Raw genomic sequence first — 25951 nt, 5'->3', positions numbered from 1 at the left:
GACAGATAAAGCACACATTAACCAAACTAAATCAATAAAATTAAAACTCATCATGTTACGTTTGGCCAGCGAACATACTTCTTTCTCATCAAAACTGAACACCATATTGTATATGATGTGGTTAATTTTATTTTTTCTTTTGAATGTGCATGCACCACAGTCATTTACTGAAACTCAGAACCACAGCTATGGTTTTTAATTAGCTGTTTTCTAACTAGCACAGTCTAAGAGTAATATGTTGTACAATTAACAGCTCTTAAACAGCAAGGTGGTCACCTCTGTTGAAGATTGACACAGACCTGTCTGATCTGTGTACGTCTCCCGCTTTTGTCTCTGTTCTTCATCTGTCTCTTGTTTGTTCAATGTTCATATACCTAAGTACAACTTTTATTGCGGACAGCAAATCATAAGGAGGACACCACAATTTGAGATGTAGAAACGATACAAAGTTGAACGGCCAAAAGTCCCGTTTTCCAAGAGGAGGAGGAGGCAATAGAGGGAGTGGGGCTGGTGGGGGAGGCTTGAGGGGGGGAGACAGAATCTGACCGTAAACATACACGCACACACGCACACACACACACACACACACACATACACACAGCCAACAATCCCCACATCTCCCCTCTTTCCCAACCTCCACCTCCACCCCCCCCAAACCCCACACATAACTCCATCTCTCCCAAGGTCCACATAATTAGCTGGTCACTATCTACACATAGGTCGCAATTACATGCTCCACACGGCAAAGAGCAAGAAAAGGTGTTTTTTTTCAAAATAAAAAGACAAAATTCAGTACACAGCTTTTACAACCAGATCAAAAGAAGAATCTTGAGAAAATGTGAAATGTCACAAAGTCTTAACAGTCGCATCCAGGATTAAAAACCGAGGAGGCCGTGGATGTATTCTCTAGTTGGAGGTTCATTCACCAGAATACAACACTCTGCTCTCTGTGACAGCTCTGTGTGTGTGCGTGTGTGTCTGTGTGTCTGTGTGTGTTCATTGTCTTAAAGCAGGTACAGCATCACTCTGCAAGTTCATTGTCTTTTTGTTTGACACAGTGCATATCCAAGTTGTATTTGGAGTTTGTACTTTCATTTCCCCAAAAGAGTTTATCTTTTCATTTATTGTGTGTTTAAAATCTAAGTTGAGTGGCAGATTTGCACTGTCAGAATTCACATATATATATATATATTTCTGTATAATATATATTTTTGATTGTGTCTCCTTTTTTTTGTCATATTGTTGTTCAATTCTCCTTCCCCTCTTTTGTTAGTTTGTTTTCTTTTGTCTGCTCTACACATAATACTCTTTATCCTTGTTTTTGTGCTTCTTACTGCTGCCTTTAGCGCTCTGCTGTTTCTCCTTGACAACAGTGCCGTTGGTCTGTGCGGAGTTGCTGATATAATTGCGAGTCTCGTCCACCCGGTAGGAGCCTTCATCTCTGTTGCGGTACTTGTACATGGCATAGAGGAGGATCAGGATGCAGAGAGCTGCTGCCGCCACAATCCCCACCACCATCCCGGTCGTGCTGCTGGATTCCCGCACCACCTCTGAGGCCCCAGGGCCCCGGCGCACTCCCGGCTCCGTGGGGTTGGCTGTGGGTACATTACGGAACATGGGTGAGGTGACTAGGGGACTCTTCAGCTTTGTACTGTCTACCTCGTACGCGGTGGGCAGGGGAACCAACACCAAGCCGGGGTAGGGCTTCTGCTCACGCGTGTTCAACTTGCCCGCGGGCACTTTGGGCAACTTTCCGGGCGGCGCGGAGACTGCGGAACTGAGCAGCTCAGGGGGAGAGGCCGTGGTAGCAGTCCTACCGGATTCAGACGCTTTGCTAGGTCTAAAGTCCTTGTACTCCCACTTGGGTGCGTGCGCTTTGTAGCCACCTTCAAAGGCCGATGTGGACAAGGTCTTATCTGTTACCAAGGACAAGGTGGTGTGAAAATCTTCATCATCAGTAGGGGGTAGATTAGAGTCAAGTGCCTCCCCTGAGCCATAACCAGATATCACCAAGCCAGCATCACAATCACCGTGGTCCTGCTCCGACAGGCAAGGTAACCCCACCTCAGGGATCATGGACAGGGAATCTTTGGTGTTCTCAATAATGGTGAGAAGGGGACGGAAGGTAGGGAGGAGGGAGATGAAGGGTGCACGAGTGGCGAGAGGAGGGATTGCTAAGGCCTCTTCTGTCACTACAGGGAAAACTAATTCACCTCCTAGGATTGAAGGAGAAAGAGGCAAGTTAGAGACGAGAGAGATGCTCGATCTTCCACACATACGCACGTTTCCCTCCAGCCAAAGTAAAACCAAACCAAAGTCACACCACACAGCGATGCAATAGCTGAAAGGAAAGCACAGCCCTTTAACTTCTTCAGAGCACAGCAAATCAAAAGAAAAAAAACTTGACACCAAACATTACAGTTTAAACATCAAGATTCAACACACACTTAACATAAGCAGTTATAGAGGAAAAAGAATCAAAGTTTTTTTTATTATAAATGAAATTAACACACACACACACTTAAAAAAAAGCAATCCGGCCTACAGTACATCCAAGAAAGAAGAGAGGATATATATATATATATATGGTTTTATATATATACATTTACAGAAAAAAATATATACCATGTAATTCTTCATCAACTTACATCAACAAATTGCCCGCATGATTTTGGCATGAAGAAAGAATTTATAAAAAAGAAAGTTGTGTAAGATGCTTTTGGACAAGATTTCTATATTGTTGTTGTGTTTGTACTTAGCAAAAAAAGTTGCTCGTTGACAAAATGATCACAAGGGGAGGCAACATCACATATACATCCACACCACACAACATGAAAAGTAACTCTGTACTAATAGATTATTCTTTACTGCTGTCGTCCGTTTTTAAAATATTTTAGGTATTACAAAAAAAAGGCTGTACATTGTTTAATCTCGAACATCTCTTTTTGCTTGTTAAATATCTACAAATCTAACACTTTCCTTTATTTTTCAAAATCTTTTACGCTGATATATAATTTCCTTTTTAAATTAAATCCTCTTTTGTTTTTAAATGTCTTTTCCTATTCTGACTTTGAAAGACTGGACGACTGATACTGTACATTTTTGTCAACGCTGCTAAAAGTTTCAGGGGGAGTTGGGGAGGTGGTGGAGGAGATGAAGGAGTGAGTAGGTGGGTGAGGAGGGGGTGGTGTGAAGGGAAGGGAAATGGTCTGTTTTAAAATGCTTTTTTTTTTCAGATTCCACCCTATGAGTGCACTATGTGGGGGATGAAAATGACAGGAATGAACGTGTATAAAAGTTGCCATGTCCAGGTAAAGGTGGGACGTAGCGTTCTGCCAGCGTTAGAGCTTTTAGCTGTAAGGAAGGGATGGGGGATATACAAACAAATGAGCATATACATGCCCATCTATGGAAAAAAAACATAACTCTAACACTGACATTTCACAAACCCTAAACTGCAACTTCTTCATCATGCAGTCCATAGAGAGAGCAAGAGAGAGAGAGAAAGATAAATATTCTTTTTTTTAAAAAAAACTTTTAACAGCTTTTCCCGAAAAAAATAAATAATCATTAAAATCGTTCCAACTGCTCCCTCTACATGAAACCACTTCAAACCGTGTGCGCTGTAACTCTTTAATTTTGTTTTCCCACAATCTCCATGTGCTCCTTTAGCTGAAAATATTTCATCGGGTGCCAGTGAATCCTGAGCATATCTTTCTCCTTTCTCGCCATTCTGGCAGGAATCAGCGACTAGATGGAATTGGGGAATGTGGACAAAAGGCTCAAATAAAATACACATGAGAAAGAAAGTAAAAACAGCCATCCCCTATATATAATTTCCTTTTTAAATTAAATCCTCTTTTGTTTTTAAATGTCTTTTCCTATTCTGACTTTGAAAGACTGGACGACTGATACTGTACATTTTTGTCAACGCTGCTAAAAGTTTCAGGGGGAGTTGGGGAGGTGGTGGAGGAGATGAAGGAGTGAGTAGGTGGGTTTTCAGGCAGTTTTCAGGCACAGGGCGGTGCGTGTATAGAGCAAGCTGTCAGAGGAAGTGGTGATGGTGGGTACAGCTACAACATTTAAAAGGCATCTGGATGGGTATATGAATAGGGGAAAGTGAGGACTGTGGATATTGGAGATCAGAGTCGAGAGAGAGATGCTGGAAAAGCATAGCAGGTCAGGCAGTGTCCGAGGAGCAGGAGAATCAACCGTTCAGGATGATGAAGGGCTTATGCCTGAAACGTTGATTCTCCTGCTCCTCAGATGGTGCCTGAACTGCTGTGCTTTTCCAGTACCACACTCTTGCCTATGGGTATATGAATAGAAAGGGATATGGGATGGGACTAGATTAATTTAGGATGGCATGGACGAATTGGATCAAAGGGCCTGTGCTGCTGTAAGACACTACCATGGGTGGCACGGTGGCACAGCAGTTAGCACTGCTGCCTCACAGCGCCAGAGACCCAGGTTCAATTCCCACCTCAGGTGACTGTCTGTGTGGAGATTGCACATTCTCCCCGTGTCTGTGTGGGTTTCCTCCAGGTGCACCGGTTTCCTCCCATAGTCCAAAAATGTGCAAGTTAGGTGAATTGGCCATGCTAAATTGCCCTTAGTGTTAGGTGAAAGGGTAAATGTAGGGGAATGGGTCTGGGTGGGTTGCTCTTCGGTGGGTCGATGTAGACGTGTTGGGCCAAAGTGCCTGTTCCCACACTGTAAGGAATCTAATCATATTGAATGGTGGAGCAGTGCTCAAAGGGCCGAGTGGGCTACTTCTGTTCTTTTCACGCTTAGAACATTTCTACCTTGAGGTTCCATCTGCTCCATAGATGTTTAAGAACCCCTCTGAACAAGTTGGTGAGAAATATAGTCATCTGCACATTGTGGGGATGACATATAAAACTAGAATTCTGGATGCATTCAGACAGTCAAAACATTTGGTCTTGTTTATACTGGGGTCAATGGACCAACACGGTACATGTGGATTTCATATCGAGATGGTTTGACAGCGTTTGGCTGAAGTGAGGAGGCCAGGCCCAGACTGGAGTTGGGGAAGGGGTGGGTGCACGATGGGGTGGAGGTGTGGGAGGGGAGGGACATCCAATCTGCCCTGATCCACCACCTCATCCAAGCTGTGAAAGAGAGTTGCTCCAACAGGCCGATCGCCACGGTAACCATCCGGCAAAGGGAGAAGCGGGCATTTTCTGGATAAATACGTATTTCAAAAAGAAAATTCCCCCAGCCACCCCTCCCACCCACTGTATGGAATCTGCCGTCACGCATTGAAGTGGTTTGACCCTCACAGAAAAAAATGAAGAAAATTATCAGCACAAATATTTTGTTTTTTTTTCTCAATAAAATGTTAATCAGAATCCAAAAAAAATTCACAATTTTAAAAAAGGAACAAAGGCACCCAAACATTAAAAAAAGTTGACAAAAACAATGACTTGTTTCCCCCAGAAACTGGGAGGAAAGTCTAAATCAAAGCAAAATCTTTTAACCCCTTCACCTCCTCAACACACTCTTCTTAGAAAACCAGCCAAGTACACAGCTACAGAGAGTAAATGGGAACTCAAATATTTCCTGGTGAATTGAGGCGACTTTATCTCTCATTTACTATAATTTCTCCTTCAATTTTACTTTGTTTTTAAATGAGAGAGAGAGAGAGAAAAAAAAACTTTTGAAAATTTTCTGTGTGTAAAAGTGAGTGCGGTCTGGTTGTACGTCAATACAGAGGTTGAAGAATTGGCTGAAAGTGGGGTCATCTTTATTGCAAGTGTTAATAATGCATGCTTAAAGTAAGTTGCATTTAGGGCAAGTTTGAGAACAGAACAGCAAGCTAGAGCAAAGGTTAGCAGGAGAGAGAAAGGTCAAAGGTTAGGAGAGCACAGTGTTTTTATATTAAACAGCATCACTCGGCAAGTCATTCTGGGGGAGGGGGGAGGGCGAGAAAGGGGGTTGGCAGGGGAATTGCAATAATTCCACAAAACAGCACTAAGTTTTGCAAACTCAGGAAAACATCTTCAGAAGATATCACTAATACATTGGTTTCTTTTTTCTCCAATTGCTTAATTTCTGAACGTCTGGTCAAATTGACCATTTTCACAGCTGCAAATGCTTTTCACAAAAGGAATCTGTCCTGTCTCCAGATGCTGATTAGTACCAGTGATAAACGTGGCTTGTCCCAGACATTTGCGCACACTGTGAAGCCAAATGGATTAAGCTATGGCTTTTTTTCGCACACTCCCTACTTGCTCTGAGGATGGAAACCCACTCCTCCCTCTGCGCACCCCAGTTCCACAGCACGACACACATTAAATTCTAAAACTTAGCCTCCTTCTGCACCTCACATTTATTTCCCAAGGGGGGCTTCTGATCTGACATTCAAGCCATCAGCAATGTCACCTTGGTAACACCAACCCAATTCACTGCTGTCTCTGCTCATCTACTGTGGAAGCCTTCACTCATGCTTTTATGTCTTATTTGAGAAGAGTAGCAGTTTAGACAAGGTTCACTGGATTGGTTCTGGAGATGAGGGGCTTTTCTTATGAAGAGAGAGATAGAGTAGTTTACTGTCCTGAGTTTAGGGAAATGAGAGGACATCTAAATGAGAATGACAAAGCAGACACAAAGCAGATGCTTCTGCATGTGGGACAATTTAGAATAAGAGGTTCATAAATCATAGATAAGGAAGCAGGTTTGAAACAGAGATGAGGAGGAATTAGGTCTTTCAGAGGGTTCATGGAATTCAATATCCCAGAGTCTGATGAATGACAGGGTAATGAATATATTTAAGGAGGAAGTGGATGTGATTTTCATCAGCAAAGGGTTAAAGGGTTCTGACAGCATACACCTTTTGCAAAACCTGTACCTTTGGCCAATCATTTAGTGATTTTACCAACTTCCCTGGAATGATATTGTCTTGTTGTGTGGACCTCTGGGGTGGCAGGAGTCTGAAAACCAGGAGTGGACAATGGGCACTCCGATTGGCGAGCACGAAACATCTGAGGGGGCTATGTTGCTTAGAGAGACCGTTGCTGATAACTCCTTACGTGGCTCAGTATCATAATGGAATGACCCTAAGAAGCAGCTTAGGAGGTGTCATTACCTTAAAGCGGAGACATAAATATAACTTGATGCTGCTGTTGCTTTTGTTAGTCATTCCCAAGCAGAGAATTTCTGGAAGGATAGCAGGAGAGATGGCCATTCAGCCTCTTTAGCTCTGTGTACTAGCATTCAATCAAATCTGACTGATCTGTATCTTAACTCCATTTACCGGCCTTGACTCCATTTCCTTTAATGCATTTGTCAACTAAAAACCAACTGCTGCATTTGCTTGAAGTGGCAGTGAGCATTCCAACACCAATTAAATGGAATAGCTGAGTGAGTAATGACAGCTCCAACCTCATGCCCCTATATCTGTGGCTGTCTGCCAACCATTAATCAGCCTGGTGACGGGTAGGCCTGGCAAATCGTTCAACTGGAGAGCCTGCCAGCAACTCTCCCATTGGACAAGGTTCGTTCCTGGCTGGCAAGAAGTATCAATTTGGCTATTGGTCACTCGGTGGCACAGTGGCTCATTGGTTAGCACTGTTGCCTCACAGTGCCAGAGACCTGGGTTCGAATCCAACCTTAGGCAACTGCCTGTGTGGAGTTTGCACATTCTCCCCGTGTCTGTGTGGGTTTCCTTCAGTGTTCCAGTTTCCTCCCCCAATCCAAAGATGTGCAGATTAAGTGAATTGCCCATAGCACTCAGAGATGTTTAGGTTAGGTGCATTAGTAACGTAAATGTGCATTTTCTTCGGAGAGTCGGTATGGACTTGTTGGGCTGAAGGGCCTGTTTCCACACTGTAGGGATTTTATGAACCTGTGGCCATTATTTCAGTGGTGAGTGTTGCAGACATAAGACCTCAGACCTATGCAGGTTTATATCTTCAGTGTGCTTTAAAGTGTCTGTTTCACGCTCCTTTTATAGTCTCTGGCAATCTCTCTACTTCATTAGACTTCTCTCTCAAGCTGCAGACCTGGTCAGTCTGTTATACTACTGGGGGAGAGTGGTACTGTCCAAGGTGGTGCCCGTCAGTGAAGGTGGAGGAAGAGGCCATGTGGCTGATAGCCAAACATCATAAAACTGCATCACACGTCTTTTCATTCTCAAATTGGTGTAACAAGGTAGTCTGTCATAAACTTGGAAGCATTTTATTAAAGAATAACTTTATTCATACATGAGATCTGAGCATCTGGGCCAGCATTTACTGATAGTTTGGGGCTTGTGGAAGGGCTCAATGATGGTAACACCATTGAAATCCAAGAAGTGATGGTTAGATTGTCTCCTGTTGGAGATGGATGTTGCCTGGAACTCTTATGCCATGTGTGTAACTTGCCAATTCCTAGCCCAACCCAGAGTATTGTCCAGATCTTGCTGCATTTAACCACCAACAGTATCTGAGGAATCGTGAATGGTGCTGAACATTGTGCAATCATCAGTGAACATTTCCATCTTTGACCTTATGATGGAGGGAAAATCATTGATGAAGCAGCTGAAGATGGTTGGGCCTAGGACACTACCCTGAGGAACTCCTGCAGAGATGTTCTGGAGCTGAGATAACTGACCTCCAACAGTCACAACCATCTTCAGCTATGACTCCAACCAGCAATGAACTTGCCCCCTGAGAACCATTGATTCCAATTTTGATCGGGATGCTTGATGCCATACTCAGTCAAATGCAGCCTTGATGTCAACGGCTGTAACTTGCACCTCACCTCAGGAAATCAGCTCTCTTGTTCATGTTTGAACCAAGGTTGTAATGAGACCAGGGACTGAGTGAGACTGGTTGAACCCAAACTGGTTATTGCTACTTGATAGCACTGCTGAATGACACTCTTCCATCACTTTACTAATGATGGAGAGTAGACTGATGGGGCAGTAACTGGCTGGTTGAATTTGTCCTGCTTTTTAAGAACACCTGGGCATTGTCAGGCAGATGTCCAGATTACAGAGGAGGAGGTGCTGGATGTCCTGAAATGGTTAAAGGTGGATAAATCCCCAGGACCTGATCAGGTGTACCCGAGAACTCTGTGGGAAGCTAGAGAAGTGATTGCTGGGCCTCTTGCTCAGATATTTGTATCATTGATAGTCACAGGTGAGGTGCTGGAAGACTGGAGGTTGGGAAACATGGTGCCACTGTTTAAGAAGGGCGGTAAAGACAAGCCAGGGAACTATAGACCAGTTAGCCTGACCTTGGTGGTGGGCAAGCTGTTGGAGGGAATCCTGAGGGACAGGATGTACATGTATTTGGAAAGGCAAGGACTGATTAGGGATAGTCAACATGGCTTTGTGCTTGGGATATCATACCTCACAAACTTGTTGGAGCTTTGTGAAGATGTAACAAAGAGGATTGATGAGGGCAGAGTAGTAGATGTGATCTAAATGGACTTCAGTAAGGTGTTCGACAAGGTTCCCCATGGGACACTGATTAGCAAGGTTAGATCTCATGGAATACAGGGAGAACTAGCCATTTGGATACAGAACTGGCTCAAAGGTAGAAGACAGAGGGTGGTGGTGGAGGGTTGTTTTTCAGACTGGAGGCCTGTGACCAGTGGAGTGCTACAAGGATCGGTGCTGGGCTCTCTACTTTTTGTCATTTATATAAATGATTTGGATGTGAGCATAAGAGGTACAGTTAGTAAGTTTGCAGATGACACCAAAATTGGAGGTGTAGTGGACAGTGAAGAGGGTTACCTCAGATAACAATAGGATCTGGACCAGATGGACCAATGGGCTGAGAAGTGGCAGATGGAGTTTAATTCAGATAAATGCGAGGTGTTGCATTTTGGGAAAGCAAATCTTAGCAGGATGTATACACTTAATGGTAAAATCCTGGGGAGTGTTGCTGAACAAAGTGATCTTGGAGTGCAGGTTCATAGCTCCTTAAAAGTGGAGTCACAGGTAGATAGGAAAGTGAAGAAGGCGTTTGGTATGCTTTCCTTTATTGGTCAGAGTATTGAGTACAGGAGTTGGGAGGTCATGTTGCGGCTATACAGGACATTGGTTAGGCCACTGTTGGAATATTGTGTGCAATTCTGGTCTCCTTCCTATCGGAAAGATGTTGTGAAACATGAAAGGGTTCAGAAAAGATTTACAATGAAGTTGCCAGGGTTGGAGGATTTGAGCTACAGGGAGAGGCTGAACAGGCTGGGGCTGTTTTCTCTGGAGCGTCGGAGGCTGAGCAGTGACCTTATAGAGGTTTACAAAATTATGAGGGGCATGGATAGGATAAATAGACAAAGTCTTTTCTCTGGGGTCGTGGAATCCAGGACTAGAGGGCATAGGTTTAGGGTGAGAGGGGAAAGATATAAAAGAGACCTAAGGGGCAAATTTTTCACGCAGAGGGTGGTACGGGGATGGAATGAGCTGCCAGAGGAAGTGGTGGAGGCTGGTACAATTGCAACATTTAAGAGGCATTTGGATGTGTATATAAATAGGAGGGATATGGGCCGGGTATTGGCAGGTGGGACTAGCTTGGGTTGGGATATCTGGTTGGCATGGATGGGTTGGACCAAAGGGTCTGTTTCCATGCTGCACATCTCTATGACTCTATGTTGTAGGGGATTGGCTAGGGGAGCGGCAAGTTCTAGAGCACAAGTCTTCAGTGCTATTGCCAGAATGTTGTCAGGACCCATAGCCAGTGTCTCCAACTGTTTCTTGAAATCATCTCCACTCATGTGGAGTCAATCAAATTGGCCCAAGACGGGCATGTGTGATGCTGGGGACCACTGGAGGAGGCCGAGATGGATTATCCACTTGGCATTTCTTGCTAAAGAATATTCCTGAGATGCTGCCTGACCTGCTGTGCTTTAACCAGCAACACATTTTCAGCTTGCTAAAGAATATTGCAAATGCTTGAGCCTTTGCACTGAGGTGTTGGGCTGTCCCATCATTGAAGAAGGGGACATTTGTGGAGATCCCATCTCTCCTTGGTTACAGGACTATCCAGCACCATTCATGACTAGGTAAGAACCTAAGACTAGGAGCGGGAGTAGGCATATCGGCCCCTTGAGCCTGTTCCAGCATTTAACACAATCATGGCTGATCTCATCTTGGCTTCAACTCCACATTCCCACTTATTCTCCATAACCTTTCAACCTGTTACTGATTAAACATTTGTCTATATCCTCCTTAAATGCAGTCAGTGTCCCAGCATTCATGCACCTGGGGTAGTGGATTCACAATCCTTTGAGAGAAATAATTCCTCTTTATCGCAGTGTTAAATCTGCTACCCCTTATTCTAAAGATATGATCTCTCTGTCTAGATTGCCTCAGGTAAGAGACTATTCTCTCTGTGTCTACTTTGTCCATCCCTTTTAGTATCTTGTTTACCTCAATTAAATCAACTCTCATCCTTCCAAACTTGAGACAGTGTAGGTCCAAACTGCTCAATCCCTCCTCATATTTCAAGCCCTTCATCTCCAGGATCAATCAAGTCAACCTTCTGTGTAACAGGGGACTATGGAGCTTCGATCTGATCCATTCATTGTGGGATCACTCAGCCTGGTCTATGGCATCCAGCTCCTGTTGTTCAGGGTGCAGGTTTTCCTATGTCGTAGGTTCACAAGGTTAACACGTCATTTGTAGGAACTTGTCATTGAGTCAGGGTTGATCCCCTTCTTGGAAAGTAATGGTTGAGTGGGGAATATGCCAGGCCATACGGTCACAGATTGCGATTGAATATAATTCTGCTGCAGTTGATAGCCCACATGGATGCCTCGGTTTGGGTTGCTAGATCTGTTTAAAGTCTGTCCCATTAAGCACAGTGACAGTGCCACACAACGCGATGGGCACTGACTATGTCTTCAGTGCTATTCAGGGGCACTTACCCCTGACTATGCACTTAATCCACACATCCCTGAACACCACGAGCAACTTAGCATATCCAATTCACCTAAGACCGCACATCTTTGGATTGTGGGAGGAAACCAGAGCACCTAAAGGGAACCCACGCAGACACGGGGAGAATGTGCATACTCCACACAGACAGTTGCCAAGGCTGGAATTAAATCCAGGTCCCTGGCGCTGTGAAGTAGCAATGCTAACTACTGAGCCACAGCGCTGCCCCAATAGATCATGCCATCTACTCAGATTAATATGCAAAACTAAATCATTCTTTCTGTGTGGAATGCTCTGCCCCAGAGGGCAGGGGAGGCCCAGTCTCTGGATTCATTTAAGAAAGAGTTGGATAGAGCTCTCAAAGATAGTGGAATCAAGGGTTATGGAGATAAGGCAGGAACAGGATACTGATTAGGAATGATCAGCCATGATCATATTGAATGGCGGTGCAGGCTCGAAGGGCTGAATGGCCTACTCCTGCACCTATTGTCTACTGTCTATTGTCTATTGGGTCATCTGATATTGTGATGGGCAAATACATCTGCTGGGTGACCAACTGTGGGGTAGGTGGGGGGGGGGGGGGGAAATGTGTGTGTTTGTGTCCCTGTCTGTGTGTGTCTCTGTGCATGTGTCTCGATGTGAATACATTTGTGTGTGTCTGTGCGTGCGCATGCGTGTTTGTGTCTCTGTGTGCGCGTGTGTGTGTGTTTGTGTTTGTGTGTGTGTGTGTGGTCTTGTAGGGGACTGTGGTTCGAGGCTGGAGATCATTGTATGAGATTTCCAGGACCATGTCCAACTAGAATTTGCAATAACAAGTCTTTAGCCTTCCCTGCTCACCATGGTGAGATATCTCAATGTGGAATTGATTGTTTGCAAATAAAATGAGGAAACAGGTTGGAGCTCAATGAGAAGACAGTAAGGGATGACTTCGGCAGACGTCTATGAGATTATGAAGAGGTTGATGTAAAAACAGTTACTCCCCATGAATATTAGATAATCACAGGGAAGTGACAATGTAACAGGGAGCATAGTTCTGGTCAAGAGGAACCTCAACCAACATACTGATGGGACCAAGTGAACAGAAACAGCAATTGGAACATACATCATGCCAGGTGTTGTTGGGACGAATGGCCTGTTGCTGTTCTATAATTGTTATCTGTTACTTTTTGTGATCATCCAGCTATCACTCAGCTCATTCACTGGGTCATCCCTCCCCCTCTCCCACTTTCCTAAACATCAAGACTCAAGCCTTCCTGACTTGGAACGATATCAGCATTCCTTCGGTGGTGCTGGATCAGAGTTCTGGACCTCTCAAGTTAACAGCACTGTCAGTGAAACCTACAGCAGCAGTTCCACCTCCTTCCTGATGCTAATTGTCAAACCAATGATACCCGCATTTGGTGAACAAATAAAGAAACAGCTGTACATTGTGTGGGAGTATTAACAGTGAGAATTCTGGCTGATTTCATCTTTATATGTCGAGGGAAGACAGCTGGGTGGATATTCTGGCTGACCCCTGGCGAACCCTGATGAGTCATGTATTAATTTCACAATGCCTAGTACGAAGGCCTGGTGACATACTGATTTTATTTTTTTTTATTCAGTCACAGGATGTGAGCCTTTCTGGCTAGGCCAGCATTTACTGCCTCATTCTGAAATGCCCAGAGGGCAGTAAAAGGTCAACCACATTGCTATGAGTTTGGTAGGCCAGACCAAGTGAAGATGACAAGTTTCCCTCCCAAGAGGACAATGTTGAACCAGTGTTTGAATCAAACAGCATGTTCCGACAAAATAAAACAGACGGTTCTGGAGAAGCTCAGCAGGTCTGGCAGCATCTGCGGAGACAGAATCAAAGTTAATGTTTGTGAGTCTCATATGACTCTTTGGAATATATTCCTCAAACTGTTCAGAATAGGTAGAGGACAGACTGCACTCACACAGCTTGTATTTGCAAAGCCAAAGCAAATGGCCCACTGTTGGACATGATTGGGAAGCATTCGCTGAACAATCCCAAGTGTGCTGATGGTTATGCTAATAACAAGATTAAGATAATCAGTCATAGAGCCACAGAAATGTACAGCACGGAAACAGACCCTTTGGTCCAACTTGCCTATGCCAACCAGATATACCAACCCAATCTAGTCCAACACCCACCCCATATCCCTCCAAATCCTTCCTATTCATATACCCATCCAGATGCCTTTTAAATATTGCAATGTTACTAGCCTCCACTCTTGGGTCGTAGACTCATAGAGATGTACAGCATGGAAACAGACGCTTCTGTCCAAATTGTCCATGCTGACCAGATATCCTAACCTAATCTAGTCCCATTTGCCAGCACTTGGCCCATATCCCTCTAAACCCTTCCTATTCAGGCTCAAGGGACTGAATTGCCTACTCTCTAAACATTTGTTAAAAATCTATCAATCTCAACCTCGAATATATTCAATGACTCAGCTCATCTCTGGGGTCGAGAATTCCAAAGATTAAAGATTCACTGGGAGTAGAAATTTCTCCTCATCCTCAGTTTAAGTGACTGGTTCTTTCTGAAAGTGTGTCTCCTCGGTTTGGGTTCGCCCATTTGGAGAAACACTCTCTGAGCACTCGCCTCATCAAGCCTCCTTAGTATGTGATATGATTCAATAAATTCACCCCTCATTCTTCAATATTCCAATGAGCTTAAGTTTGTTTATCCAGCCTGGGAATGCAATTCAACCTTTCCTCATGAGACAACCACTTCATCCCTGGAATCAGCCCGGTGAAACGGCTCTGAACTTCCAGAAATATAAGCATATCGCCCCTTAAATAAGGGGACTATTGCAGGACACTGTAATCCAGGCGTGGTCTCACTAATGCCCTGTTGAGAGTGTGATGCTGGAAAAATACAGCAGGTCAGGCAGCATCCGATGAGCAGGAAAATCGATTCATCTCATTCTTGATGAAGGGCTCATGCCCGAAACGTTGATTCTCCTGCTCCTTGGATACTGCCTGATTGGCTGTGCTTTTCCAGCACCACACTTTTCGACTCTGATCTACAGCATCTGCAGTGCTCATTTTCTCCTCCATTTTGGTCTTTCTGGTCAATGCCAGTGTTTACACTCTCCAGACCACTAATCCAGAGAGACTCAGGTAACATTCTGGGGACCCGAGTTCGAATCCCACTGCAACAAATAGGGGAGTTTAAATTCAATAAATATCGGGGATTAATAGTTGAATGATGACCTTTACCAATTGTCAGAAAAACCCATCTGGTTCACTAATCCCTTTTAGGGAAGGAAATCTGCCATCATTACCTGGTCTGGCCTATGTGTGACTCCAGACCCACAGCAATGTGGTTGACTCTCAACTGTCCTCTGGGCAATTAGGGATGGGCAATAAATGCTGGCCTAGCCAGTGATGCCCAGTCCCGTGAGTGAGTTAAAGATAAAAAGCTTTGTCTCCCCTTCCTCCAATGCACAGCACCAACATATCCTAATTTAAGTCTTCTTATTTAAGGGGAGCCATGTGACATGATGGCTCAATGGTTAGTACTGCTGCCTCACAGCACCTGGGACCTGGGTTCGATTCCAGTCTCAGGTGACTGGCTGTGTGGAGTTTGCATATTCTCCCTGTATCTGTTTGGGTTTCCTCTGGGTGCTCCAGTTTCCTCCCACAGTCCAAAGCTGAAAATGTGTTGCTGGTTGAAGCACAGCAGGTCAGGCAACATCCAAGGAATAGGAAATTCGACGTTTCGGGCATAAGCCCTTCATCAGGAATCCTGATGAAGGGCTTATGCCCGAAACGTCGAATTTCCTATTCCTTGGATGCTGCCTGACCTGCTATGCTTCAACCAGCAACACATTTCCAGCTGTGATCTCCAGCATCTGCAGACCTCATTTTTTTCCCACAGTCCAAAGATGTGCAAGTTAGGTGAATTGACAATTCTAAGTTGCCTGTAGTGTTCATGGGTGTGCAGGTTACGTGCATTAGTCAGGGGTAAATGTAGAGTAATAGGATAGGGGTATGGGGCTGGAAGGGTTACTCTTCGGAGGGCCAGTATGGACTTGTTGGGCCAAATGCCCTGCTTCCACACCGTAGGGATTCTATGAAATATGATCCTTTTGCTCTTTTCTCCCTCATGTATCCATCTAGCTTTCCTTAATACAACTGTGCTCTTTGCCCCAGCGACATTGTGAGCTACAATTTTTCCACATTCTTTCCATGCTTTGAGTAAAGATTATCTCTTACACTCCATGTTAGATTAACTGACTTGTATCATACCTTCATTACCCAGAGATGGATTTCTGCAGGGCCTCTGGGGATGGGCTCTGAAGTCGGGAGACTGGCAAACGGACGTGGGAAGATGTTGAACAGTGTGCTTGATGGCTTCCCGATGCCATGCCATCTTGCCAAAGGTCCATTGCTAAAGCAAACCACTTTAGTGACCAAATACAGGCCTCTGCCCAACGTCCTCCACCTCAATCCACCTCCCCACCCACCCCTCTTGCTCACACTCTGACTGACTCTTGTGCCACATGGGAAATTTGGCAATGGCAAACTGAATTAGTGGGTGATTCGCTCTGGGCACATTTTGGTTCTACCTGCCTGCAGCAAAAACCCTGTGCCCTCTCACCCAGACCGTGGTACCCCAGCATCACTTCCTCCCCAACACCACTTACCACCATCAGTCCACCCCCTCAGCCCCCAAACTCACTCCCATGCTCTCACTAAACCTGGTTATGAAGGTGCTCATCCATCAATGTCTTTTCCTCTTCGAAGTGCATCCCCAGTGCTGACCATCACCAGGGGATGGCACTACCGAAGCTGCTGCCCTTGAGCTACTTGGCTGGCAGCTCTTGGGAGGTGTTTGCATTATAATAGGCTGAGAGACCTGACTTCATTCCTCACAGCTCTGTCAGCTCCCTCTCCCTCAACAAGTGGCAACATTCTCTACTTCTTCAGTGGTAAACCCTTCAGGAAATGAGAAACTTCCTCTTTTTGAGGCTTTTTCAATCTTTCATGATAGTTTTAGCTTTGCCTTTCCATAATCTTTGCAGAAAATACTTCTGTTTGCTCCTTCGGCAATCCCTGCATGTCTTTTATGGGCTCTTTGTTAGAGATTTCATGCTGTGATTGGCCCATGTCTCAATGACTTCAATAGAGTGTAGAAAGAAAGATCAGCAACATGAACCAGTAACTCCTAATTCTAACTCTGTTCAACTGCAATGGAGTAAATTGAAGAGAAACTCTTTCCAATGGCAACATGATTTGCACCTATATGACCAAGATTTAAGATAACGAACAAAGAATTTTGAGGCAAAATGAGGACTATTCTTATTTCCTAACATGGTGTGAATTGTTGTGATCCGGGATGCACTTTCTGTGAGCATGCTCAGAAACATTTTCTGTAATGATTTTACAAAAGGCTATTAAGGACTTTTGTGGCACAGTGATAGCATTCCTGCCTCTAGGTCAGAAGGTCCAGATTCAGGTCTCCTTCTGTCTCAGAGGTGTATCATTATGTTCAATGAACAGGTCAATTCAGATTGGAAATTGGTGGGGTGAGATGGAAATGAAAGGTGGGTATTAGAAATCTTGAAAATACAAACAGAAAGTTCTGGAGAAACTCAGCAGGTCTGGCCTCATCTGTGGAGCATAGAGAAAATTTAATGTTTAGATTCCAAGGTGACTTCTTGAGAACAATATGTCTTCTGCTTGATTGTTCCTTTAGTGTGGCCCGAGATAGACAGGATAGTGAAGAAGGTGTTTCACATTCTTGCCTTTATTGGCCAGTGCATTGAGTATAGGAATTGGAAGGTCATGTTGAGGCTGTACAGGACATTGGTCAGGCTACGTTTCTGTGCAGTTCTGGTCTCCCTGCTATACAAAGGATGTTGTGAAACTTGAAAGGAATCAGAAAAAAATTGACAAGGATGTTGCCAAGGCTGGATGGTTGGAACTATAGGAGAGGTTGAATAGGCTGGGGCTGTTTTCTCTGGAGCATTGCAGGCTGAGGGGTGACCTTATAGAGGTTGATGAAATTATGAGGGGCGTGGATAGGGTGAATAGGCAAGGTCTTTCCTCAGGGTAGCAGAGTCCAAAACTAGAAAGGATAAGTTTAGGATGAGAGGGGAAAGATTTAAAAGAGGCAATATTTTCACATAGTGGCTGGTGCATGTATGGAATGAGCTACCAGAGGAAGTGGTGGAGGCTGTTACAATTACAACATTTAAAAGGCATCTGGATGGGTATGTGAATAGGAAGGGTTTAGAGGGATATGGGCCAAATGCTGGCAGATGGGACTGGATTAATTTAGGATATCTGGTTGGTATGGGCGAGTTGGACCGAAGGGTCTATCTCCGTGCTGGACATCTCTATGACTCTATGTCTCTTCGGTAGGCTGAGTCTCATTGGTCAGCTGCTTTAACAAGGTAGCACGCGTGTGATGGTCTGAAAAGCCTCATTTGTGATTCCACAATTCTGGATCTTTCCTGAGGCCCCAGCATAACACAGTCCATGCTCAAAATATATTAGACTGCGCACAGCTTCTGTCAGATCTGTTCAGGAGTACAGTGGTCAGTTTTGGATGGTGTGTCCTTGGTAACAACATTCCAGCACAGTAACACCAGAGTGATACCAGAGCTGCCAGATTTCTCACCACGTTGCCATTCTCTGGACAACTGAATGGTGTCAATAGGTCACGATGTAGAAAATGTTAAAAAGGATTAGGGTTAGGATTAGTGTTGGATAGAATGGCCAGCTATAGAGAAACTATATTGTCTGGCAAGGTTGGGCTGGGGGATGCAGAGCAATATTGAGGAATAAGGGGGGAACCCAAGCTTTGGGTTAGAATTGAGTCCTTTAAGGCTGCAAGGGGGTAGAGCTTAAAATGTACTGGAAATCTCCCTTAATGGGTGCTTTCACTTTGAGATCGACAGGTAAGGATATTCAGGGTTACGGAACCAAGGTGAACTCCAGCCCAGTCATGATCCAATTCGTAGAATTATAGAATCCAACATAAGATTTTGTGGTAATTTGATACCGTGCAATATCTCAGCTATGCAACCAGTAATTTAAAGTGAAATATTGAAAGTCATCTGGAGAGCTGCTTTGTGAAGAGTCAGTGCAGCCTATGTTTTGGCAAGATAAAAGATAAATAGCAAAATTAGCTTGAATCGGTGAGAAATTTTGAGAGGATTGCACAGGGACCTGAGGAGGATTCATTTCTGAGCAAATTCTAATCAGCATTTTTCTCAATCACCATGGCATTTGATTGCTTGACATTAACCAACGCATTCAAATTTACAGGAGATATATGAGACGAATATTAAAAGATTGACTTGGGGCTCATTGAAAAGATGGAGAATGCAAGTGTGAAAGACTGGTGCCTGGGGATTAATAAATTATCACTGACACCGCGATAGTGATCAGTTTCATCAAATAAGACAGCAGCGATCCTGAGTGCAGGAAGTCATGTATTAACAGAAGCAGAGGCAGAAGAGAAGGGCATTCAGTCCCATAAGCCTGCTCTGTCAGTCCATTGGGTAGCTCAGTGGTTAGTACTGCTGCCTCACAGTGCCAGGGACCATGTTTTGATCCCACCCTTAGGTTATGGTCTGTTTGGAGTTTGCACTTTCTCTCTGTGTCTTATAGGTTTCCTCCCACAGGCCAAAGATATACAGGTTGGCTAGGTTGGCCATGCTAAGTTGCCCTGTCATACTCTTTAGAGGGTCAGTATAGACCCAATGGTCCAAATGGCGTTCCTTCCAACTTGTCCATGCTGTCCTCGCTCCCAGACTAAACTAGCCCCACTTGCCTGCATTTGACCCATTTCCCTCTAATCCTTTCCTATTCATGTACAAGTTCCAAATGTCTTTTAAATACTGGAACTGTACCTGTGCCTCCTCTGTCAGTTCATTCCACATAAAAACCACCCTCTGTGTGAATTTCTGTAGTGCATCTTGTAGATAGTATGCACTGCTGATACTGAGCGTCAGTGGTGGAGAGAGTCGATGTTTGTGGATGTGATGCCAATCAAGTGGGCAGCTTTGTCCTGGATGGTGTCAAGTTTCTTGAGTGCTATTGGAGCTACACCCATCCAGACAAGTGAGGAGTATTCCATGACATTCCTGACCTGTGCCTTATAGATGGTCGACAGGCTTTGGGGGGGGTCAGGTAAGTTATTCACTGCAGAATTCCTAGGCTCTGAGCTGCTCTTGTAGCCACTATATTTATGCATGGTCCAGTTGAGTTTCTGGTCAATGGTAACCCTTGAGGATGTATATAATGGGGGATTCAGAGATGGTGAAGTGTCAAGGGGTGGTGATTAAATGATCTCTTATTGGCTGCTTAATGGTTTCAACTTGCTACCTCCCCAATCCTTCCTCTGCTGTGGCTGAGACAGTTTAGAAACTGGGGTGGCCTGTCTGATGGGTTTAAAGGCGGCAGGGTGGGTTGGGGTTTGGCTTCAATTGCCTTAATGGTAGGGGCAATTGAGTGCATGGATAGTGGGTGTAGAAGTGGCTTCCACAAGTCTTGCTTTTGATCCCCTCTCACATGATTGTATACCCTCTCATTGTAGCTCAGGAATAGACCTTGACAGGAGGTCCTTAGGCCAGAGTTGTTACCATCTTCTGAATGGCTGGCACTTCCTGGGCACCTCAGAACAGAAATAAAAATCCTGAAAAACTAACAAATAACATACCCTAGTCTAACTTACTTAATACCACAGAATAGTGATCCAGTTCAACCAGGGCATTCATTTCCAAGTATATATGTCTTGTTTTCTCTCTGGGACAGTAGTTTTGAGGTGTCTGTTAGAGCAGGAAACTCACTAATGCTTTGTCTAGCAGCTTTTTAATGTCTTGACGGGCATGGGGAGTCATCTCATTGGTAGGGCTTCTGTGTTTGGAACCACCTTACACACTCACTCACACTCTGAGGAAAATGATTGGGAAAATCAAGGCCAAATTATTGCATTTACTTCTTTCAGGTAGTGCATTTCACATCACAACAACCCACCACGTTAAAAATAAAGATAATTTCTCCACATTTCGCCCCCCCCACCCACCCCAACCCTGTTTGCCAGTTATGATGATTGTCTGAAAAGCTGATGAAACAGTTGGTGCTGTTGAGAGATGCAAGTGATTATTGATCCTGACCCATCTCCACAGGACACCATAGAGGTCCTTGATGAGTGGCATTTAGAGACAGCACTAAATAGGGCCATGTGAGGGCTTGGGGACTGCAATTGCGTGCTATCCTGGAACCTGGACTCAAGGGAAAAACTGCTTGGTACTTTCTGCCCCTTATTGCTATCACGTCGAGTTGTTGAACTAGCATAGTCAAGGGAAGCACCTTTAACAGAGCATGGGGAGAATAGTTGGCACCACATTGTTTTTTATCCCTTTCATTAGAGGCTGTCTCATTAGGTAAAAGGTAAAGTTTCCCTAGTCCTATTCTCTTATCAGAGAGAGAGAGAGAGATGACTGGGTGGTGGTTTAACTTGAGGGTCATCATATCTCAGCTGAGAAAGAGAGTCCTTCATGGTAACCTTAGATGGTGTGGGAATTGAACCTCTGCTGTTGGCATCTCTCTGCATTGCAAATCAGCTGTCCAGTCAACTGAGCGAACGAGCATCCCCCCTGCCTATTAGTATAAGCTCACTGCACAAGTAGCATTTCTGAAATATCTGTTCTATGATTGTATAAATACGTGCTCTGAAACCAAATTTCAAAACACCACTGTGCTTTGAGTCAGCATCTGAAATGGTCCCTGCTGAACAGGAGAATCTAGGTGGCAGTAATGTAGAGGTTTAATCTTCATAGCAGAGCAGCAGGAGCACTTGGAATAACAGGCAGTAGACTGGGATTTCAGACATGCAAAACTAAACTGGAGTACGTGGATGCAGACGTTATGCTGCAGTTATACAAAACTCTGATTGGACCCCACCTGGATTACTGAGTTGGGCACCACACCTTAGGAAGATACATTGGTCGATGAAATACAACATGGGTTCACAACAATGATACCTGGACCTCAGGAGTTCAGTTATGAGCAACAATTACACAAACTAAGCCTGTTTTCTCTAAAAATTTAAAGGATGAAGGGGTGATCAGATGAAAAACTTCAAAATATTAAAATGTTAGATAAAGCTAAATGATGTGAGGAAAATTTGATGTCTAATGCAACCGAGAATGCTACATCTAAATCCAAGTAATGGGTTCCTCTGTGGCTCCCATTGAATCTTCCAAGAGACAATATGCTGGCATGGGATCAATAGCTCAGCTAAAGGACAACTGTTACATGACAAAAAGGCCGTTTGACCCTTGCTGTCTCTCTGACTCTCTGAGCGTTTTGACTTTGTGCCAATCTCATGCCCATCCAGCCCATCCTTGACACACTGGTCGAAGGACAAACGCTATGCGTGTTGTTTCCATTGAAATTATTATCACTGCATCTCCAGCAGTGCTTCGCAGATCCGAATGAATACATTGTGTGAAATCATTATTTCTCATCCCGCATTTGCTACTTCTGCAAAATATTGTGCTCTCATGTGCAAGAACAGTCTACCTAACTATCCTGCACAGACGTGACATAATCTTGAAAAGCTATCTGATCTCCTTTGAGCCACCTTCTCCCCAAGGAGAATGGTCCTAATCTCTCCAATCTATCCTCATACTTTAAGGTTTTCATCCCTGGAAGCAGTTTCACGAGCCTTGTCCATGTGCTCTCCAATGTATTCACATCTTTCTATAGCGTTGTGCCCAGAACAGGAAACAACAGCCCTGCTGAGGTCGGACAAATGTCCTATCTAAGTTCTGCATCACCACCTTACATGTGCACTTTATGCCTCTATTAATGAAGATAATTGGGTAACAATTGATTCTGGTCTCCCTCCTAGAGGAAAGATGATATGAAATTTGAAACGGCTCAGAAAAGATTTACAAGGATGTTGCCAGGGTTGGAGGGTTTGAGCTATAGGGAGAGACTGAATAGACTGGGGCTGTTTTCCCTGGAGCATCGGAGGTTGAAGGGGTCACCTGAAAGAAGTTTATAAAATCATGAGGGGCATGGATAGGGTAAATACACAAAATCTTTTCCACAGAGTAGGGGATTCCAACACAAGTGTGGACAGGTTCAAGGCGAGGGGAAAGATTTAAAAGGGACCTGAGGGGCAACGTTTTAATGCAGCAGATAACGCATTGATAGAATAAGCTTCCAGATGAAGTAGTGGACGCTGGTACAATTACAACATTTAATTGGGCATCACAATGGCTCAGTGATTAGCATTGCAGGCTCACAGCACCAGGGACACCAGTTAAATCCCAGCCTCGGGTGACTGTCCTAGGGGCGTTTGCACATTCTCCTTGTGTCTGTGTGGGTTTCCTCCCACAGTCCAAAGACATGCATGTTAGGTGGATTGGCCATGCTAAATTGCCCCATACTGTGCAAAGACATACAGGCTAGCTGGATTAGCCATGGGCAATACAGGAATAGGGTAGGGGTGTGATGTTCTTTGAAGGGCCAGTGTGGACTTGATTGGCCGAATTCACACCACAGGGATTCCAAGAGGCATCTGGATGGGTATGTGAATAGGAAGAGTTTAGAGGGATATGGACCAAGTGCTGGCAAATGGGACTAATTTAATTTGGGATATCTGGTCAGCATGGATAAATTGGACTGAAGGGTCTGTTTCTGTACTGCACACCTCTGCCTATCCTAACACCTTTAATGACTTATGTTCACATACTCCCAAGTGTCTCTGTTCCTGCATGCCCTATATTTGACATTGTTTGTTCATGTTCTTTGTACAAAAATGTACTACTTCACACTTATACACAGTGAACATCATCCTCGTCTGAATTGCACTGGACCTCCCCAAACCTCCTGGTCAATAGAATTGTACCATTCAGAGAACATTGCCATAAAAAGCAATCTTTGAGATGGTATATTATTGTTGCTGAATGTGGAAAGAATCCTCCTCTACACCAGGTAGGCAGGGGGAGAAAGGTGAGGCAGATTAATCTCTCATGATCAATAACACTTCGAAACCAGTCACATCATTGTGCTGTGCATTTAGTAAGAAATGATGAACAACAAATCACTTAGCCATTCCTTCTCTTTGTCAAGGTAGCTCCAGTTTAATTACTGAAGCAGTTATTTACGACCCCAAATGCAGTGGACAAACAGAAAGTTATTACTTTGGGAAGGCTTCTTATCTACATTGTAAATCAGGGCATTATTAATAAGCTAGTGATCTTCCAAACTCAATGGCCTGTTCAAAGGAAATGGATTAAGTCTCTCTCCACATTCAGACGTTGTTTAGGAGTGCTGGAGATTTACGACATCCCATTTGTGTAGAAGCCAATGCAGAGAAGCCACAGCAAAGCAAAAGATCTTAATTGCCACACTTTTCTTTCTGAAAGGTGCTGTGAAGTTGTTAAAAAAAGCTGTCATTGGAGCGACGTGGAGTTGGCCAGTTTCAAAGGAATGCTTTCCAACCTGAAGCTTGGGATGGAGGGTGCGGGTGATAAACATGATGGTTAGCCTCCACGCTCTAGACTCTCAGCTGGCTCATTGCTACAATCTCTTCCTATACTAAGCTGCACAGCAATCGGAAGTCAGAGTCATCCAACCACACCATAATCCCAAACTAAATTAGTCCCACCTGCCTGCTCCTGGCCCATGTCCCTCCAAAGCTTTTTCACACAGAGGGTGCTACGGGTGTGGAAGAGGAAGTGGTGGAGGCTGGTACAATTGCAACATTTAAAAGGCATTTGGATGGGTATATGAAAAGGACGGCAGGTGGGACTAGTTTGGGTTGTGATATCTGGTCGGCATGGACGGGTTGGACCGAAGGGTCTGTTTCCATGCTGTACATCTCTATGACTCGATGACTCTATCCATGTAATTATCCAAATGTTTTTTAAAGGTGCCCACATCCATCACTTCCTCAGGAAGTTCATTCCAAAAGCCAACCGCCCTCTTTGTAAAAAATCAATCCCTCATGTCTTTTTCAAATCTCTCTCCTGTGTCACGGTAAATATGTGCCCCACCCCCAGTCTTGAATCTCCCATCCTAGGGAAAAGCCACCTACCACTAATTGCATTTACGCACCCCCCCCCACCCATGATTTTATAAACCTCTATAAGGTCACCTCTCAACCTCCTGTGACAAAGTGAGGACTCCAGGTGCTGGAGATCAGAGTCGAAAAGTGTGCCACTGGAAAAGCACAACGAGTCAGGTAGCATCCAAGGAACAGGAGAATTCATGAAGGGCTTATGCCCGAAACGTCGATTTTCCTGCTCCTCAGATGATGCCTGAACTGCTGTGTTTTTCCAGCACCACGTTTGTCGATGCTCAACCTCCTACGCTCCAGTGAAAAAAGTCCCAGCCTTTCTTTGGAACTCAAACCTTCCATACCCGGCAACATCCTGGTAAATCTCTTCCAAACCCCCTCCTGCTGAATAGTATCCTTCCTGTGTCGAAACACAACGGTGAGGGATGGAGAAGAAAAAGAGAAGGTACAATTTCAAACTATTTTGAATGCGAGCTGGAAACACAGGAATTCATAACCCGGCTGAATCGTAACTTAGGGATTCACAGGCAATTGCTGGCCTTGACTGACACTCGCCACGTCTTTGCATTGGAGGGGTTACATTTTGTCGGAAGTGAAAGATGAGGGCCAATTTTGTTTCCCATTTTATTCTTGCATGGCATGTGTGTATCGCTGGAAAGGCCAGCATTTGTCACTTGCCCTTAATTGCCCTTGAACTGGGTGGCATGCCAGGTTGCTTCAGAGGGTGGTTGGAATTCAAAAGGCATGTTGTCAGCGTGGAGTTGGGTAGGCCTTCTCTCGTCGACCTTTGGTGTGGCTGCATGCTTTCTTGTATGTGGTTTGGCCGGCATCTTGGTTGGCATTTGTCCCTTGACTGGTCTGTCAAGGATGGGTTGGCTGGTTCTTCATCCACTGCTGTTTGCAGGGGACTGTTCTCTACAGGGAAAGGCTGAATAGGCTGAGGCTGTTTTCCCTGCAGCGTCGGAGGCTGAAGGGTGACCTTACAGAGGTTTATAAAATTATGA

At 44.5% G+C, this 25951-nt stretch overlaps 1 protein-coding gene across 1 annotated transcript in view; it reads right to left on the bottom strand.

The window, feature by feature from the left end:
- Window positions 1-796: 796 nt before the first annotated feature.
- The window catches only part of LOC132818221 (neurexin-3-beta-like), a 596149-nt gene continuing 570994 nt past the window's right edge, over window positions 797-25951 (bottom strand). Inside the window, exon 7 of the mRNA XM_060829003.1 lies at window positions 797-2216. Coding sequence (XP_060684986.1) covers window positions 1294-2216 — 923 coding nt within the window. The 3' untranslated portion in view covers window positions 797-1293. The remainder of the gene's footprint in view (window positions 2217-25951) is intronic.

This window comes from Hemiscyllium ocellatum, chromosome 8 (genome assembly GCF_020745735.1).
Source record: "Hemiscyllium ocellatum isolate sHemOce1 chromosome 8, sHemOce1.pat.X.cur, whole genome shotgun sequence".
NCBI classification, from domain to species: domain Eukaryota; kingdom Metazoa; phylum Chordata; class Chondrichthyes; order Orectolobiformes; family Hemiscylliidae; genus Hemiscyllium; species Hemiscyllium ocellatum.
The sequence above is the reverse complement of the archived record's forward strand: the minus strand, read 5'-3'. Positions and strand labels throughout refer to the sequence as shown.